Source organism: Nannospalax galili, unplaced genomic scaffold, assembly GCF_000622305.1.
Source record: "Nannospalax galili isolate Female #2095 unplaced genomic scaffold, S.galili_v1.0 scaffold34, whole genome shotgun sequence".
Classification (NCBI taxonomy): Eukaryota; Metazoa; Chordata; class Mammalia; order Rodentia; family Spalacidae; genus Nannospalax; species Nannospalax galili.
The window spans coordinates 1,774,704-1,793,783 of record NW_008338996.1 but is presented as its reverse complement, the minus strand read 5'-3'; the positions used below and the strand labels follow the sequence as shown (position 1 = coordinate 1,793,783).

At 44.1% G+C, this 19,080-nt stretch overlaps 1 protein-coding gene across 1 annotated transcript; it reads left to right on the top strand.

Annotated features, from left to right (window-relative positions):
• Positions 1 to 774: 774 nt before the first annotated feature.
• LOC103734498 (protein CutA homolog) lies at positions 775 to 18,033 on the top strand. The gene is made up of 6 exons (XM_008833467.3): positions 775 to 949; positions 7,279 to 7,427; positions 12,263 to 12,322; positions 13,232 to 13,277; positions 13,626 to 13,675; positions 16,598 to 18,033. Exons 1-6 carry the CDS (start codon positions 881 to 883, stop codon positions 16,698 to 16,700), a joined length of 477 nt encoding a protein of 158 aa, XP_008831689.1. The 5' UTR covers positions 775 to 880; the 3' UTR covers positions 16,701 to 18,033.
• Positions 18,034 to 19,080: the final 1,047 nt, after the last annotated feature.

Sequence of the window (19,080 nt, the reverse complement as noted above, 5' to 3'; positions counted from 1 at the left end):
CTGCGGTTTCAATTTGTTGCAGCCCTCTTGTCATACATGTTAAATGCTTCTTCCCAACTGCGTGGCTCAACTGTCAAGAGTACTGGCTGTTCTTGCAGAGGACCCGGGTTCAATTCCCAGTACCCACATGGTAGCTAACAACCATCTGTTACTCCAGTTCCAGGGGAATCTGACGCCCGCTTCTGATCTCCTTGGGCACTGCATGACACGGGTGCACTTAACATACATGCAGGTAATATACTCAGACACATGAAAGAAAAATAAAAAAGAGAAGACAACTGTGGAATTGATCTAGGAAGCAATGCCCAGAGCAACTGGGCAAGAGAGGAATTAATTCACTAGGAAGAGAAGTAGGAGCAAAAGTTAAGCCAGGTAGAATTAGAAGGTCCTGGGAGGGAGAGTGATGGGAACAGAGAAGCAATTATGTGCCCTTCACTTGTTTGTTTTTGTGGGTGGTTCAGGCTTGTTGAAAGAAGAGTTTTGCCTGTGTCTTACAATTTTGTGTGCTGTGATTTCTGAAGACTTTGTTTTTTAAGAAAGGTTTATGTCTTTTTATCTGTATATCTCTGAGATTTCCTTTGTTTTTAAAAAAATGGCAAGACAAAATAACATTTATTTTTGCAAGAGTTGTAGATCTGAAAATGGTTGTAAGCGTCAAAGGAGGGGTGTGCCCAGTGAAAACACTTCCAGCCTGCTAGCAATCTTCAGGCCAATCAGGCTGGGAGGGGCAGAGCTGGGTAGAGTCCTAGGAAAAGGTGTGGGGGTGGGGGAGACTGCAGTTAGGGCTTCGGTCCGCCTACCAGCCAGCACCCTGCCTGAGGCTGTAGTCCAGTATGCTGGCTGTTACTGCCTTCGGTTAAATGACCAGCAACGCCAAGCCATGGACAGACTGGACTCTCTTTGCCCTCCAGCAGGCTACCCTCGGCAATTTGTCCTCTTATGCTTCCTGGTGAGTGCCCCAGTTCATAACCCCATCCACCTCAGCCTGAAGGCCTAGTTGGGGACTGAAAGAGAAGGAATGAAGGGAACAAGAGGTAGTTCTTTTCACTGCTCTTGAGGTTTAGAGCTGTGGGTAGGCCTGGAGGCAGTGAACTCTTTAAGACCCTGGAAGCACTGCTCAGGAGGTTGTTGAGTAGTTCTGGGTTACCCAGCATCCCTTTATTTTTGCCTCGTGGGTACGGGCACCTGGGCTGTGTTTCATTCTTAGAGTGGGGTAGAAGAAGAGATGTTTGCTGATAGTCACCCAAGTGTCTTGTGATAACCTCCTTGTTATAGTACCATCACGTTATTTTCTACAGTTCTCTGGGAGCTTTGTTTTCCCATCTCTGACATGCCTTCAGAAGTTAATGTTGTGTGAGAACAGTGTGCAGTATGGAGACTGGAAATAACCGTAGGATGCCCAGCCCAGGACTGCTGCTAGCCAGCCCTGGTGTGAACTTCTGGAGTGATTATTCCCTTCTCTGGCCATTATTTCCACCTCTCTGAAAATTAGGGTAAATTTCTCTAGTTTTTTTAAAAAATATTTTATTATTTTTAGTATATGAGTGTATTGCCTGTATGTATGGAACCATGTCTTGCGATGCTCTCAGAGGTCAGAAGAGGGTGTTGGATTCCCCTGGAACTGGAGTTATGGACAGTTGTTAGCTGCCATTCAGGTGCTGGGAACCAAACCCAGGTCCTCTGCAAGAGCAGCCAGTGCTCTTAACCACTGAACCCCAGGGTTTTTTTTTTGTTTTTTTTCAAAGTTGTGGATTTGCACCCAGAAAAAGAGTAAACGCAATGCTGAGTTGATTTCAAGGTATTTATAGAGTCCTTAGAACTAGATTGGTTAAAAGTTTGTGACTGGGGTTGGAGAGATGGCTCAGCGGTTAAGAGCACTGACTGCTCTTGCAGAGGACCAGGGTTCAATTCCCAGTACCCACATGGCAGCTACAAACCGGATTCCAGGGGAATCCGAGGCAAAGGCAGTAGGATCCCTGTGAGTGTGAGACCTGCCTGGTCTACATAATAAATTCAGGCCATTGAAGACTACATAGCAAGAACTTTTGGAGGGTGGGGGACTACGTGAAATAGAAAATAACTGGACACATATAAAATATTTTATACACATTTAAAATTAGAAAAGGTATTATAATTAAGGTGTGAAAGATATATAAACACTATAAAGACATTTCTTTAAAACTTGTTAAGTTTGGAGTGCTGGAGAGATGACTCAGCAGTTAGGAGCACTGGCTGCTCTTGCAGAAGACCTGGGTTCAATTCCCAGAACCCACAGGGCAGCTAACAACCATCTGTAACTCCAGTTCCAGGGGATTCAACACCATCTTCTGACCTCCTCGGGCATTGATGACATGGGTGCACTTACACACATGCAGGCAATACACTCAAACACATAACATAAAAATAATAAATAAAATAATTTTTAAAAACTTAAAAAAAAAAAACCTTGTTAAGTTTGGGAAGTAGCTTAGTAAGGTGCTTGTCCTGGACCTGATCCCCAGCACCCATGGCAAGCCAGACACAGCATCAAGCATCTGTAACTTCAGAACTGGGAGTGGGGGGGAGGCGGACCCCTGGAACTCATTGACTAGCCAGTTTAGCTGAATCACTAAGCTTCAGGTTCAGTGAGAGCCCCTGCCTCAAAAAATAAGGTAGAGAACATTTGAGGAAGACACCCAACATTGAGCTCTGGTCTCCACATGCACATGTGCACAGGTACCTGCATATGTATGTATATACATAAATAACACTCACAAAAAATGATAGTTAAGCCTTTTCCCATTGTAGTGAATATGTGCTGTGGCATTGAGAGTGGTGAGTATAGCTGCTTTCTGTCACGGTGAATGTTTCTGTTAGAGAATATTGTACCTGCCATCAATTTTGCATTCATACAAGTCACTTTTTAAAATGTTGTCCATTGTTGAATCCGAAGTGACCTTTCATGCTCATGATGCTTTGTTTTTCTGTTTTGTTTTGGTCTTTTTTGAGACAGGGTCTCGCTGTAGCCCCAGCTGACCTAGAACTCACTATGTAGACCAGACTGGCCTCGAACTCACAGAGATCTGCTTGCCTCTGCCTCCCAAGTGCTGGGATTAAAGGTGTGTGCCACCACACTGGGCTTATTATACTTTGTTACTGTCCACACACATTTTCCAAGGCTGTACTTACTGTCTGCAGTGCTTAGGTAGTGGGAATACAGAAATGAATGAGATGGAAAACTTCCTATCCAGTGGGGGAGGCAGTAGAAACAGTAAGAAAAATGATATCTCAGGTGTCATCCCACATGGGCACTGCCACCATAGCTGAGGATCTCAAAGTCTTTTTCCTGAGTCACTGAAATGACTTTCTAATTAGGCTGCTTCCTGGTCAGTGCCCATTCATTCTACTTGATATTGTTACTGTCCTACTTAAAGCCTTCAAAAGCACCTGTAACCTAAAGCCAAACCTCAACCTCCCTGGCTTGACCCTCTTCTTTGGTTTTCTAGCTGCCTCCTTTCCTCCTGATCTTCTTCTCATCACCATCTTTTGTTTTAAATTTTTTGTATGTGTGGTCTTTTTTTGAGACAGGGGATCCCTGAAGCCACAGCTGGCCTGGAACACACTACGTAGACCAGTCTGGCCTTGATTTCACAGAGATCCACCTGCCTCTGCCTCCTGAGTGCTGGGACTAAAGGCGTCCACCACCATGTACGCAGTGTTTATGTGTGTATGCTTGTGTATATGTAGGTACATGAACACATGAGGAGGTCAGTGTCCAGTGTCGTCCTCTATTGTGCTCCATTTTATTTAATTAAAAAGTTTTTGGTTTATTTATTTTTATTCTATGTGTATGAGTCTTCTATCTGCATATATGTAAGTATACCCATGTCACACAATGACCAAAGAGACCAGAAGAAGGCATCAGATCTCCTGAAACTGGAGTTAAGGATAGTTGCTAGCCACCATGTGGGTGCTGGGAACCAAACCTGGGTCCTCTGCAAGAGCAGCCAGTACTCAACCACTGAGCCATCTCTCCAGCCTATTATTTATTTATTTATTTATTTAAAATTTGAGACAGAGTTTCTCATTGATCCTGGAGCTAACCAACTGGCTAGACTGCCTAGCCAGTGAGTTCGCATGATTCTTCTGTCTCTGTCTCCTAGCATTGAGACTGTAGGCAAATGCTGGCATGCCTGCCTTTAAAAAATATTTTATTTATTATTTTTATTTTATGTGTATGAGTGTATTGCCTGCATGTGTGTAAGTACACCCGTGTTGTGCAGTGTCTATGGAGGTCAGAAGAGGGCGTCGGATCCCCTGGAACTGGAGTTACTGATGATTGTTAGCTGCCATGTGGGTGCTGGGAATCGAACCCAGGTCCTCTGTGAGAACAGCCAGTGCTCTTAACCGCTGAGCCATCTCTCTAGCTCCATGCCTGCCTTTTTATGTGAGTGTTGAGGATCTGAACTCAGGTCCTCATGCTTACATAAGAAGCACTTTACCCACTGAGTCATATCTCTAGCCTGATGTTATTCCCTTAAATTAAAACAAAATAAATCCTTCCTCCCTTAAGTTGCTTCTTGTCAGGTATTGGTCAAAGAAGCATCAGAAGTAACTAATGTAGAAAACTGGTATGTAGAAGTAGAGCTGTTGCGATAAACCTGACCAATTGTTCACAGGTCTCTGGAACTAGTTTGTGGGAGGGATCTGAAAACATTTGGAGCTATAGGCTTGAGAAACACTACGCTGTAAGCAGAGCCTCATGGGTCATTCTGGTGGGAGATCAGAAGGCCAGAATGACTTTTGCTGACAGTAAAGACTATACTCATGAGGTTTCAGAGGAACAATGACTCTCTTTGGGAAGTGGGCTAGATGCCATTCTTATTACATTCTGGTAAAGAATATGACTGCTTTCTGCCCCTGTCTTGAACTTGGGAGTAATGGGCTGAGTTGTTTGGCAAAGGAAATTTCAAGACAGCATACCTTTTAAGTTGTACATAGTGATTGCTGCATTTACCTTCTGGGTAATGATAGGATAAGATAGAGCAGAAAAATCGGTGGTTTGGCAAGGTTGGGGCAGAGATCCTATTAAAATTGCTGATAGAAATATGCATTTTGATAAGGAAAGGCGCTTAACTGAACCTAAAGTGCAGGGAGTGTAGGTGTGGAAAAAGTGGCTGTAACTGTTAAATTGATTGGCACCTTAAGGGGAATCCTGCACTTTGCACTGGGACAATAGAAAATATCTTGAGGGCAAGACCCCACCTGTGGAAAGCTCTGTGTAACAACGCTGATTCATTTGAAAAAGTTCTATATGAAAAGAGAGTGCTTCTAGGGCTAAGGTGCCAGAACAGGCTTCCTAGGGAAGTGTTTTCCCAGGTTTGAACTCAAAGGCACACAGAGACTACTATGGCTCTGGCCTAAGGGGTCAGGCCACCTTCTGAGCTGGTAGCCGAACTTGACTTTGTTCACACCATACTGGTTTTACAGACATGTGTGCAAGAGGTACAAGTCCATGGAGGCTTACACCAAGGTTGTACAGAGCTGGTGAGCCAGAACATGTAGCAGGCTCAGATTGTGTGTATGGAGCCCTGAGTTGGCAGTGCTTGAAGCTGCAGGTGAAGCCTCAGGTGTGGTAGAGCCCCTAGGATATTGGGAATGCCAGACATATGGGACATTTACTGAGGAAAGCTGGTGGGAATGAGTAGAGCCAATCCAAGGAGGCTATATGCCACACATGTGACAGTGCTGGAGGGGTGGAGCTACCCAAGCCCGTTGAGGCACAGGTTATAAACATGGAGCTTCAGGACTTTGTGTGTGTACTGCTGGTTTTTGTTCATGCTTTGGCTCAGTTTTCTATGCTGTATCCCAAATCGTCTTCCCTTTAAGAATGAGAGTGTTTATACTAGGGCATTGTACGTTGAGATATATGTGAGGTTTTTTTTTTCTTTTTTAATTTTATAGAAACTCACAAATTAGAGATTGCCTTGAGTTTCCTGACTTTGGATATTTGAGTAGTGTTGAAACTATAAAAGACTATGGGGACTTTTCAAGTTGGAGGTCAGGGATAGAATGCTTTGGTTTGAATATAAAATGTCCTCTGTAGGCTCCTATGTTTGAACACTTGGTTCCCACCCAATGGCACTGCATTGGAGGTTGTGGAATCTTTAGGAGGTGACTGCTTGCTGGAGGTAGTAGGTAACTGGGGATGAGCCTTGAGTTTAAAGCCTGGCCCCTTCCTGTCTGGTGTCTGATAAAATGTGAGTAAATGGCTACTCCATTGTAATGGAACTGTCTCTTGCCATGCCTTCCCAGCCATGATGAACTGTACCCTCTCAAACTGTAAGCCATAAGAAATCCTCCCTTAAGCTGCCGGTTGTCATGGCAATGAGAAAAGTAACTAATGCAGACAGCATCTTCTCTGCAAAGCTGCTTCTTGCTTCCTCCAGTAGAGTCTTCCTCTCGGTTCTTCCAATCATTGGTTCCCATGGCATGTGCTACGTTACTTTAAAATTGATCTGTTTGCATTAAACTATGCACAACACCTGGTATAGATAAATGAATGTGAGTGAAATTATTCACTAAAATATCAGGAGATAAGTGCTTATTATTAAAAATAATCTCCACAGGATGATAGCTGTTCAGTGGGTGCTAGCTAGAATTACCTACAATAGCCATTTTTTTTTTTGTGCAGCAAAAATGGATTTGAAGTCATCCAAACTTGAGGCCAATTCTGGCTTTACCATTTGAACTATGATTTGAGCAAGTCTTTTAATGAACATCCATTATTTTTCTTCTCTACAAAATGCAGAGGAATATCTAAGTGCGAAAACCTTTTGTGTATGTGTGGGTTCACGTGCATGTACAGGTGCACATGCACATATGTGTGCTAGAGGTCAACCTTGGGCTGTTGTTCTTCAGGAGTCATTCATCTTGTTTTTAAGACAGGGTCTCCCATTGGTCTGTGGCTTGTCAGGTAAGCTAGACTTGCTGTCTAGTGAGCCCCAGGAATCTGCCTGTTTCTGCCTCCCCAGTGCTCAGATTACAAGCATGGGCCACCACACTCAGCTTTTTTACGAGGGTTCTGGGGGATCTAATTTAGCTTCTCAAGCTTACTTGGCAAGCACATTATCAACTGAGCTATCTTCCCAGTCCTTAGGCATGGACACTTTAAGCACTCAAGCTCAATACAGATCTCAGGAATTCATTTTTGGATGGGGATGAAAATGATCTCAGCCTTGGTTCTAGTCTGGTTGAGCTGGGAGTCATTGACCTGTGCTTTTCTTTTCTATCATATAGATCCTGACAGCTACTTTTCTGATGTATCCTGTGCTCAAGCCCCTTAGCCTACAGCTCCAAGCATCCGTCACCGGCAGCTACGTCTCTGGCACTCACTCCGTCGTCTTTGTCAACTGTCCCAACGAGCAAATTGCCAGAGACATTGCCAGGTATAGTTCCGGGGCTAGGTGATGTCCCTCAGTGCCTGAGAAGCTGCCAGGATGCTCTACAGGGGCCACTTTGCAGCCCTTCCCTTGATTCTGACAACTCTTTTGTCCAGTGATGAACTCTGAAGCTCTCTGCTTGGGATGGTATGAGGAGACCGCTGAATGAACCCATGACTGATCCTGCTGCCAGACCTGAGAATGTTAAATAGTGAATGGGAGTCGAAAAGGATATGAGATCCATATGTGGGTGGCTTGTTCAGGGTGTTAAGAGAACTGTGAAGTGGAATGTAGTGGGGTATGCCTTTAATCCCAGTCCTTGGAAGAAGCAGATGGATCTTTGAGTTCAAGGCCAGCTTGGTCGAAATATCGAGATCTAGCCCAACCAGGGCCACATAGTGAAACCCTGTCTCAAAAAAAAAAAATCAAAAAGGGAGGGCTATGAAAGGGTGCCAGTGGGCAAAGGCGTACAAAGATAATTAAGATGTTCTGTATGGAATACACATAAATTCAGAGAGAGAGAGAGAGAGAGAGAGAGAGAGAGAAAGAGAGAGAGAGAATCAGAAACTGCAAAACCCTGCAGGTGGACAGAGGTGGTCATGATAAGTAGAAAGAGGCCAGACTAAGTATTAGTTTTCTAGAAGCAACCGTGATTGCCTAGAAAGACCACTAAACTTGTAATTAGACCAGAGTTGGACTGTTGAATGGTTTGGTTGGTCAGAAACCAAACCCCTTTTATGCCTGTGACTTTGGACAAGTAGCTTCCAGTTTGGGGGCCTAGGAGCAGGAATAGCATGATGCTGGGGATCAAACCAGGGCCTTGAGCATGCTACGTAAATACTTAACTACTGAATTACAAAATGGCTTTATGCCACCTACTTCACAGAGTTCTTCTGAAGACTAAATTATATGAAAAATATATTGTACTCACCCTGTGCTGGTTAGTGTTTGCCAACTTGATACGAACTAGTGATATCTGGAAAGAAGGAACCTCAGTTAAGGAATTTCCTCCATCAGATAGGCCTGTGGGCATGTCTGTGGGTTATTTTCTCGATTTCTAATTGATGCAGGAGGGCCCAGCCCAGCCCAGCCCACTGTGGGTGGTGTCTTCCCTAGGCAGGTAGATCTGGGCCATATAAGAAAGGTAGGTGAGCAAGCCAGGGGAAGCAAGCCAGCAAAAGCAGTGCTCCTCCATGGTTTCTGCTTTAGTTTCTGCTTCCAGTTTCCTGCCTTGGCTTCCTGTTTTGACATCCCTCATGATGGACTATCACCTGTAAAATGAAACAAACCCTTTCCTCCCCAAGTTGGTTTTGGTAGGAAACCAAACTAGAACACATCCATAAATGGAAAGAAGCAGATATCAATAAATGTTGTATCTGAATCACCTGCTTCTCTCCCTATAAATATGTCTTTGGGGAGGACTAGTATGACTTGCTTCTTTCCTTATTGTGTGACAGTATTCTTTGAGATCAGTCTAGGGTCACAAGCAGAAATGCTTAAAGGCATTTATGCTTGATAAATTCCTTAGGGTGTAGCAAGGATGAAGGTAAATGGTAACCTTCATCCTCCATGGGTGTTGAGGGAAAAGTAATGGAAACCGTGCTCACCCAAGGGGCATATTTCCCACCTAGAGAAGGAGGAGCTGGTGCTCAGCTCTAGTTTGGCTGGATGGGACATTGTAATTTGTAAGGCTCATTCTGTTATGAGGAGCAAGATAATATATACTCTTTTGAGTGTGGAATATCCTAATATTAAATACAGATAACAAAGTCAAGATTTTTTTCTTAATGCAGAGGGTCCAAACCATGTGTCTTGTCTGTGACCTTGTTGTGTCTAGGGGTCCTGGCAGCTCTCTGACTTCCTTATGTATCCTAGGGCCCGAGTTCCATGGGTGTGACTCAGGACTGATCTAGATGCCTGCTTTAAAATGGAGTTTGGCCAGCCTGTCTTTTTAAGACCACAGTGGCTTTTTGCATGATAAATCTACATGGTTGTGTAATCTGTTACCCAAGTACAAATTGCTGTGATCAGTGGTGGAGAAGTTCACATTCCAAAGAGATTGGAAAGGACAAGCTAGGCAACAGAATTCTTTTTTTTTTTTTCTCTTGCAGATGTCTCTTTCCTGTGTTTGTATGCCACAGTTGGAAACGATAAAATGAAAAATTTCAATGGGTGATTGACTAAGCAAGACTTGAAGCATTTGCTTGAGCATGTCTGTCCCATGTGTCTCTTTTTATGTTGGAAAATTTCCAAAGCAGCAACATGGTGGACAGTGATACTATGGAGCCTTAAGTGCTCTTTAGCCTGGGACTCAAGGGATGAGAAAGGAGGTCAGTTCTGTTTTGGAACAGCTGAGGGAAGGAAAGGATCAGTGATCAGGGTTCAGATGAGGTTTTTGTCTGGGTCCAAGTGCTTCGGAGAACAGGAGCAGGCTCCTTTGGCTTTCTGGAGGTTTGCTGGGGCTATATGGCCTTGAAGGCTTAGGAGGATGGTTTATATACTTCTTCCTTGCACTGATGGTGGTGGTGGCACTAGTTCTGTGGTGCCTGTACTAGTCCAGGCACTGTGTTTACTGGTACTATTTGAAGGAATCAGAAACTGAGACTGAAAGCTGATTGGAACTTTTTTCTTTTTAATTTTATGTGTACGGGTGTATTGCCTGCAGGTATGTGAGTGCACCCGTGTCATGCAATGCTGTGGAGATCAGAAGAGAGCTTTGGATTCCCCTGGAACTGGAGTTAAGGACGGTTCATAGCCACCATGTGGGTGCTGGGAATCAAACCCGGGTCCTCTGCAGAGCAGTCAGTGCTCTTAATGGCTGAGCCATCTCTCCAGCCCCAGCTGATTAGAACTTTAAAGACCATGTGACCAGGGATTTCAACCTGAAGTATACAAACAGCAACAACAACAACCCCCCAAACAAACAAAAAAACTAAAAAATCTAAGAAAAACTGAGAGGCCTACAAAGGAGTATAATTAGTATACTTGAGGTTGTAGTAGAAATCTTTTTTTTTTGGTCTTTTTGGTCTCCCTGTAGCCCCTGCTGGCTTGGAACTCACTATGTAGACCAGGCTGGCCAGAGGCCTGCCTCTGCCTCCCAAATGCTGGGATTAAAGACCTGGGCCACCATGCCCAGCTTGTGGTTGAGATCTTTGAAAAAGCAAAAGAAAGTTGAAATGATCTTACACTTGCCACAATAAACACTGGAGATGATATTTTCACTTCTCTTGCTCAGAGTTGTATGAGCTCTTGGAGGTCACATGTGCATCTACAGATCGACCAGATGCATTGCGGGGGTGACATAATAAAAATTCTTTGTAGTGAGAAAAGTCAGAAACCACTGACTAAACAGGTCAGGAGAGTCAGGTGGAGAGGGGGAGGTGCCGATCTTAGAATAGGTGCTCAGATACTCATTTCAGGAAGGAAAGAACTTGGCTAAAGTCACATCACCATCCTACTGCAGGGCTGGGAATGGAGCCTGGGTCTTAAGGCCCATTGTTAGTTACCTCCCATACCCTAAGCAGAATGATCCTGTCCTGAAAACTGCCTTCCTTCCCATGGCTGCTTCTATACTTCTTTCTCCCTTAGAAAAGGACTCGGAAAGAACTCTGTACTCAGATGTTCTGTGTGTAGTGGTTCTAGAATGTGCTGGTTCAAGGGGGTGTGTGACAAGGTGATACCTGTCCTTTTTGTTGCTATAACTGAATGCCATAGTTTGTTAATTATAAATAAAAGTTTATTTAGTTATGCTTCTAGATCTTTGAAGTCTAATAATGCTGCTGGGTATCTGTAAAGGCCTTCTTCCTACAGTATAGTGTGGCACAGACATCACATGGCAGTAGCGAATAAGCTCTTTTCCTTTCCTTCTGAAGCCACTAGTGCCATCACAGGGACCCCACCTTATATACTTTTAATCACCCTCCTAAAGTTCTACTTCCAAATTTATCACCATGATTTACGGGATTTGATTTTCAGTGCATGAATTCTGGGGATATATTCAAAATTCTGCCTCTGGCCCCCAACCAACATTTATGACCTCATTATATGTAAAGTACAATCCATCCTTCCTAATAGCCCCAGAGCTTAACTAGGTCCCATGCCAGCTCTACAGTCCAAAGTCCGGTGATTCCTCTGAGCCAGGTTTGGGTGAGACTCAAAGCAAACCTGCAGCAAACTTTCTTTAGCTATGAGATTGTGAAATCAGACAGGTTACCTACATACAATGTACTTCACCAAAGTTCAATGATGAAGCAGACATAGGACTGACATTCCCATTCCAAAAGAGAGAAATAGGCAGGAAGTAAGGAGTAACTGGCCCCATATCAGCCCCAAACCCAATAGCACTTTCATTCTGAAGGCTCTAGGATAATATTCCTTGATCCCCCTTCCTGGATACGCTGGAGTAGTGGTTAGGTCCCCAGGCCTTATATAGCCCAACCTCCATGGCTTTGCTGGGTTCAGCTTAGGCTTACTGTGCTTGGTAGTGCATGCTGGTAACACTACAGTTTTGGGTCTTGGTATCATTATATTCCCTGCGGCTCTCCTAAGCATTGCCCTAGTGAAGCCTGCAGTAGCTCCAACCTCACATTTCTATTCCATTAATTACTTCTCAAGGTCCCTGCCTTCAGTTACCATTAACATAAGACTTTCAGGATTAAGTTTCCAACACCAGAGTCCTCAAGTTTAAAGCACAGCAGGGGAGGAACACCCTAAATGATTACCTTCTTAGACCCAAGTTACCACAGTCTAATTCTTATCCCTTCTCTAAATCTTGCTTCCCTATCCCTTCTCTTAAGATTTTGAGACTTGTCCCAGTGACTGTCATTACGTCTTTGCTCTAGGGCCATACTGGATAAGAAGCTGGCGGCCTCTGTGAACATCTTGCCCAAGGCTTCTTCACTGTGAGTTTTGACAAGGCTGGTGGAGGGAAGTTGGGAATGTTAGGGGTAGGTCCTGACTGATGGAAAGAGTATTGAACAAATGGTAAACTGTCAGAGACTGTCACAAAGGTATTTAATCAACAGTTCATGGTTGGTTTGTATTCCGAGATTAGTCAGTTTATGTCATCCAAGGAACGCAAAGATATGCTATGTAGAGAGAAAGAAGGAAAAAGTGATGCCATTCCAATTGTTCACATCATCTAGAGCAGTGGCTCCCAAATTTGGCTGTAACTTTGATCCCTGAACTCCAGCCTAGGTCTATTCAATTACTATTCCTGAGAGTAGTGCCCAACTTGTGTGTGTGTGTGTGTGTGTGTGTGTGTGTGTGTTTGAGACAGCGTGTCCCTGTAGACCAAGCTGGTCTGGAGCTCGCTATGTAGACCAGGCTGGCCTTGAACTCACAGAGATCCACCTGCCTCTGCCACCTGAGTGCTGGGATTAAAGGTGTGCGCCACCATGCCCTGCCCAGGTTTCTGAATCCTTAAAACCTTGTACAGGAGCTATGTGTATAGCTCAGTGGTAGAGTGCTTGCTAGCCCAGCGTGTACCAGGCCTTGGGTTTGCTCTCCAACATGACAAGAAAAGGAAGAGGGTGGAAGAAGAGGGAGGAAGGGAGGGAAGAAAAAAAGGAGAGGAGGCCCTCAAGGGATGATGGGCCTTCAGGAATGCTCTGGCAGATGTGAAGTGCATTTGCTGGAATGGTTGGACTAACTGGCCTGTGGGACTGTGGCCAACTCTAGACTTCTTTATATGGGCTTGGAAAAGATCTTAAAAGGTTTCCTCCTCAGGAATGTACTTACTTGGGCCAGGTATGACTATTCACCAGGCTCTTCTTGAAACCATTATAATTTGACTCTGTTTCCTTCTCCAGGTACTTTTGGCAGGGAGAAATAGAAGAAACCACTGAGATCTTGTTGGTAAGTGAGGATAGGGGCAGAAGAGGTTTTGAAAGGAGAATGCGTGAGACTGAAGCCTCTTCCCAGATTCTAATTAAAATTTAACAAAGAGGAGGGTAGATGGCATAGTTCCATGATAGAATTCCCACATGTAGGAAGTCTCAGGTTCAATTACCCACAAAAGAAAAAAAATAGCAAAGATCAACTGATTGAGGTTCTTCCCCTAGTAAGAGAGCCAAGACTCATTAGCAAGCTAGTGACCTGACCTGGTGTCCTGGGAGGAGTGCTGTCTTCTAAATGGCCAGATGGATGGATGGTCAGAACTGAGGTTCAGGTCCTAAATTGCTAATTGTTTTCCTTCTGTTACAGTTAATAAAGACAAAGACTTCTAAGATCCCTGGGCTATCCAGATATATCAGGTAAGGCTAGCACATCTAATCCCTCATTCATCACAAGGCCAAGCCAGGATATTCTGGTTACTAGGTGCGCGAACCAGGGAGATAGGAGCTTAGCCACTGCATTTGATAAGACTCCAAGCAAGTCCCTGTCCCTTCTGAGTCACAGGTTCTTTGTCTATAAAATGGAGAACTTGAATGAGATAGTTTAAACCAGTGCTTTCAAAGTATTCATCTAGGCTGGGCACGGTAGCACATGCCTTTAATCCCAGCACTTAGAAGGCAGAGGCAGGCAGATCTCTCTGAGATCGAGGCCAGCCTATTCTACATAGTGAGTTCTAGGCCAGCTGAGGCTACAGGGAGACCTTGTCTCAACAAACAGCCAAACAAAAACAAATCAAAATAATGGTCTCAGGAACTCTTCATACTTTAAAACAATTACTGAGAATTATAAAAGCAATTGTGGGCTAAATTCTAGCTAGCTCTGTGATTCCAATTCTAAAACTCAACACTTTGAATGGTAGCAGTTTAGACCAGTGGTTCTCAAAGTGAGGTTCACAGGCCTCTGGGGTGTTCAAGACTTTGAGTTCATGAAAATGAACTGTTGCAGACATAAATGCTAAGGAATGCCGGGCGTGATGGCGTATGCCTTTAATCCCAGCACTTGGGAGGCAGAGGCAGGCAGATCCCTGTGAGTTCAAGGCCAGCCTGGTCTACATATCGAGTTCCAGGACAGCAGGGGCTACAGGGAGACCCTGTCTCAAAAAAGACCAAAAAAAAAAAAAAACAAAAACAAAAACAAAAAAAAACAAAAAACAAATAAATGCTAAGGAATTAAAAAACTATTTTTAGTTCACTTAAAGTTATAACAATAATAAAATCACTACATAGTATTAACATAAATAATATGTTTTGGGGGAAAGTAGTTGTATTTTTCCAAAACCAAGAAATTGATGAAAAAAATGATGTCATTTACATTTTTACAAATTGTGGCTTAAGAAAATAGCTAGGTTTCCTAAGAGCATCTTAAAGTATTAGGTCAATTTTAAGTTTATGATGACAAATTCAGGGTTTCAAAATTCTAAATTTTGCTTACAAAATGAATTTTATCATTAGCAATAAGAAAGGGTTGTCTTAGCCGGGTGTGGGGTGTGGTGGCACACGCCTTTAATCCCAGCACTTGGGAAGCAGAGGCAGGTGGATCTGTGAGTTTGAGGCCAGCCTGGTCTACATAGTTCCAGGACAGCTGAGGCTACAGGGAGACCCTGTCTCAAAAAGACCAAAAAAAAGAGAAAGGGTTGTCAGGGTTGTCTCCTAGTGTTGGAGTTGGACTCTTATGCTCACTTCAGACGTAACAAATTGAACATTTTTACAAGATTCCCACCCATGTTAGCACTTGAAGTACTGGTCTAAGTGTTGAGTACTTCTCAACACTGTGTATTAGAACATTTTTCCATGACCAATATAGACTCTACCTCTCAGATTCTGACTTGGTCGGATATGGGGATCAAGTATGTGATTCCTAAGCAGCACCCCAGTTTGATGGTAGTGTACAGCCTGGACTACAAACCACTGCTCTGGATGACAACATTCTTCTCCTTCACATCTTAGAGAACCAGGATTTTGTGGTCATGTGACTGTAGCTGTCTCAAATCTTAACTACAGAAGGCCCTTTTGTTAGCACCTCAGCAGAGGTGAGAGAGCAAAGCACCTTTGGTTGAACTAAAAACTTAACTGGTGAGGGAACAGCTTCTTGGTTAGGAGAGAATGCCAGAGTTTAACTTCTTATGTTGAAATATGGTTTTTTGTTTGCTAATTGTACCACAGTGCTCATAAAATACCATTTGTACATCATTTATCCTCCCTATAAAATGGGTATCATACTATCAGGTTGTTACTACATATATTAGAATTAATATATGAAGTATAGCTATGAAGTATCAACAGTTTATCCTACTATTAAAATGTCAAAAGTCTAATTGTTTGAATTCTATATGTCTGTTTATGTATATAAAAAAACCCCGAAATATCTGGGCCTGCCTATACCAGGTGGTGCATGTCTTTAATCCCAGCACTCAGGAGACAGAGGTAGGTGGATCTCTGTGAGATCGAGGCCAGCTTCGTGTACATAGTGAGTTCCAGGACAGCTGGGGCTACAGGGAGACCCCGTCAAACAACAACAGCAGCAGCAGCAATACAAAAGGCCACACTGGCCTAGATGTCCATGAAATAAGCTAAACAGGTTGAGTACCTTCAGGTACTGAATAAGTGACAAATTTATGCTTGCACACTTAAATACATATTGTGAGTAAACATGCTATCTCATGAGACTTTTACAGTGGCTCATTCAGTAGAAAGTAAGGAGACAGTTATGTGACATGTGGGAAACTGAGACCCAGGTGCTCATGTCTCTTCAGCCTAGAGAACTTGTGCTGTGTACTGAGGGTCTGGTAAAGGCAACAGGAGAGAAGGCAGGGTCCTGTGAGTCAAGGGCATCAGTGAGGACCCCTTGGCAAAGGTCAGTGTCTGAGTTTGGCCTTGAGACTCAAGAGAGGGGATTTAGATGGATCAACGGGAACAGTGAGAACTTTCTACGTTGGTAGGAACATAGAGGCCTCAGAAGAGAGGAGAGAAGACGCAGCAATACAGATGGGACATCGAGAACAGTAGCGAAAAGGATGAGTGCAGTGCTGTTACTGTGCAAGCACTTTAGACACCCTTGTCTTACTTAGTCCTTAGAATTTGAATCCATATCTCTAAGACTCTAAAGGCACCTGGTCTAACTCAGCATCTGTGGACAAATAGGAAACACATTGTGCGGGTCACGTGACTGACCAGTGGTTGCAGGAGATTGCAGAGGGCCTCCAGTGAGCCTGTAAATTGGGATTTGTCACATAGATTGATTCTGTCGTAGTCACTCATTAGACGTCTGTTTTCTTTCCAAAGGTTGGTTCATCCTTTCGAAACCCCAGAGGTCTTCAGTCTTCCCATGGACCAAGGAGATGTGCACTATTTGAAGTGGCTTGAGGAGGGCATGAAGGAGAACTAAGGAGATAAAACTTCTTGTACAGGCTGCTGGCTGTCTCGTCTTCATCAACTGTGATCTGGGGGGGAAGCAGGACTCCTTCTGCCTCCTAGCACAGAGGTTCTAACTAGCCCATGCATGCTGAATGAAGGTCTGAGAATTTCAAGGCTGGAAGGGAAGGCCAGGCCAGTCAGGCCTGCAAGAACCCAGTGGACCTTGTCTCTGAGTGCTGCATGTTTAAAGGTTGTCAGAGGGTGGGAGGGTAAGGATTGTTGTATACAGGGACTGAGGGGAGGTGGCAGTCAGGTTGAAGTCTCTCATCTTTAGGCAATGTGCCTACTTCAAGCGTGTGGGGTGTAACTGGTCCCCTGCTTCTTATGGGGAGGAATGGAACCAATGGTCTTGTTTACTCAGATGTGTGTGAGATAGATACCTTCTTCTAGAAAAAACTGGCAAGTGCTCTATTTAATAGGATGAATTGTAGTGGCGGAATTTCAGGGTTCATTGGGATTATTTCTCCCAATTAATGAGGCTCTTTTTGCTCCTGAATCTTGAGGAGGTGGGGCTGGGAAAGGCTTCTGGAGCATGTGTGTGACTTGGGGGCATATTAGGGCTTCAACACAACCTCATGGGTTAGGAGTTAGTTTTGATTCTTTCCTAGCCTTAATATGACAGACATCCAAAGGTCCTGGTACCTTGCTCAGTAGAGACATAGGTTCTGAGTCCCAGGAACCTGCTAGGTTAGTATCTTTCAGATTTGCTGCACAGAGCAGCTGGTGTTGACAGAAGTACCCTTGAGTTGCCTTAGCTGCATAAGGACATGAGGCCTCCATCTACTCCTACAAGTGCAGCTATGCCTTTTTTTTAGATGTCAGAAGTTTATAACTCATTGCTGTGATTCTCTCCATTTTATGCATTATCAAGAAAAACTTAAACTGCCTGGAATTCCAGAAAGAGGGTGGCATGTTGAATTATGCACAGAATAGCCATGACTTCTTACACTGCATCTAGGGTTCTATACTCTCTGTTGAAGAGGGCAGAGAAGGCAGGAGATGCTGAGGCCCAGGCAGTGAAAAGGAGGGAGAGTTGATCCAAGACCCTTCCATGAGTCTCACAAGGTAACTATTTTGGGGAACCACAGGCACTTGGGGTCAAGATCCAGACAGTTGTGGTATCCTGGTTTCTTTAAGAGGGGAAGGTTTGTGAGTCAGATAATGCCAGGCCCTTGTTCTGATAGCTGCTGTGCTTTTCCCACCTTACTGCAGGGAGTGGAATACCGTGGTTTGAGTGAGAATGTCTCCCATAGGCTCCAAGTATTTGGACATTTTATCCCCAGTTGGTGGTGCTGTTTTGGGGGTGGTCATGCTGGAGGAAGCATGTCATTGGGAGTGGGCTTAGAGACTTCTTAACCTTGCCTGATCTCCAGTTGCTCTCTGCTTCCTGTGATGACTTGAAGATGTGAGAGTTTAGTTTCTGCTCCTATTCCAGCCACCTCTGCCACCATGCCTCCCCACCATGATGGACTCTGGCCCCTCTGGAACTGTAAGCTCAAACAAACTCTTCCTTTTATAAAGTCCCATGGTCACAGTTTTTATCACAGCAACAGAAAGGTGACTAATACACGGCCCATTGAATATCAAATGGTGAAGGGTCTCCAAAGGCCCATATGCGAAGACCTCATAGGGACTGCAAACAGGCCCTTTCAAAGGTCCAGAGGATCCCACTGCCAGGTTTGAGGACTGAGGATAGCAGCAGAAAAATGTTGATAGTGATGTTGATGGCTTTACAGTTTCTGTTGCATATGCAAACCTTCCACAGCCTACTTAAAAAGTATACAGGACCTGATGAACTATCTGTGTTGCTTTTAGAATAAAATCCAACTTCTAGTTTTTGGTTTTTGTTTTTTTTTTTGTCTTTTTGAGACAGGGTCTCCCTGTAGCCCCAGCTGTCCTGGAACTTACTATGTAGACCAGGTTGGCCTTGAACTCACAGAGATCTGCCTGCTTCTGCCTCCCAAGTGCTAGGATTAAAGGCATGTGCCACCACGCCCGGCCCAGCTTCTAGGTTTTTTAAGGCCCTTCAGAACCTTGTGTGTTCCATCATCCCCAGAAAATCCCTTCTCCCTCACAGTGGTAAATGAATGACCCCACTGTATTATTACTGTGTTCACACTGTCCCCTCTGCCTGGAGTGTCCTTCTGCCTCAGTGCTTGTGACACTTGGCTGCTCCTTTGTAAGGCCTTGTTCCTGAGCTGGATCGAGAAGTACCCGAGGTGAGAGGCATGTCAGAATCTTTTTGATCTGCTACACAATGTTTGGCAAATATTTCCCAAGTTACACTTCAAGAGTTTAAATTACCAAAGGTTTCTCTACAATATGCCGTTACTTTTAAGTTGTGAAATAGG

Coding starts and splice junctions, on each gene's coding strand:
- LOC103734498 (XM_008833467.3), top strand. CDS start 881: ATGGACAGACTGGACTCTCTTTGCCCTCCAGCAGGCTACCCTCGGCAA. Junction 13,278..13,625: donor AAACCACTGAGATCTTGTTG/GTAAGTGAGGAT, acceptor CTTCTGTTACAG/TTAATAAAGACAAAGACTTC. Junction 13,676..16,597: donor GGGCTATCCAGATATATCAG/GTAAGGCTAGCA, acceptor TTCTTTCCAAAG/GTTGGTTCATCCTTTCGAAA.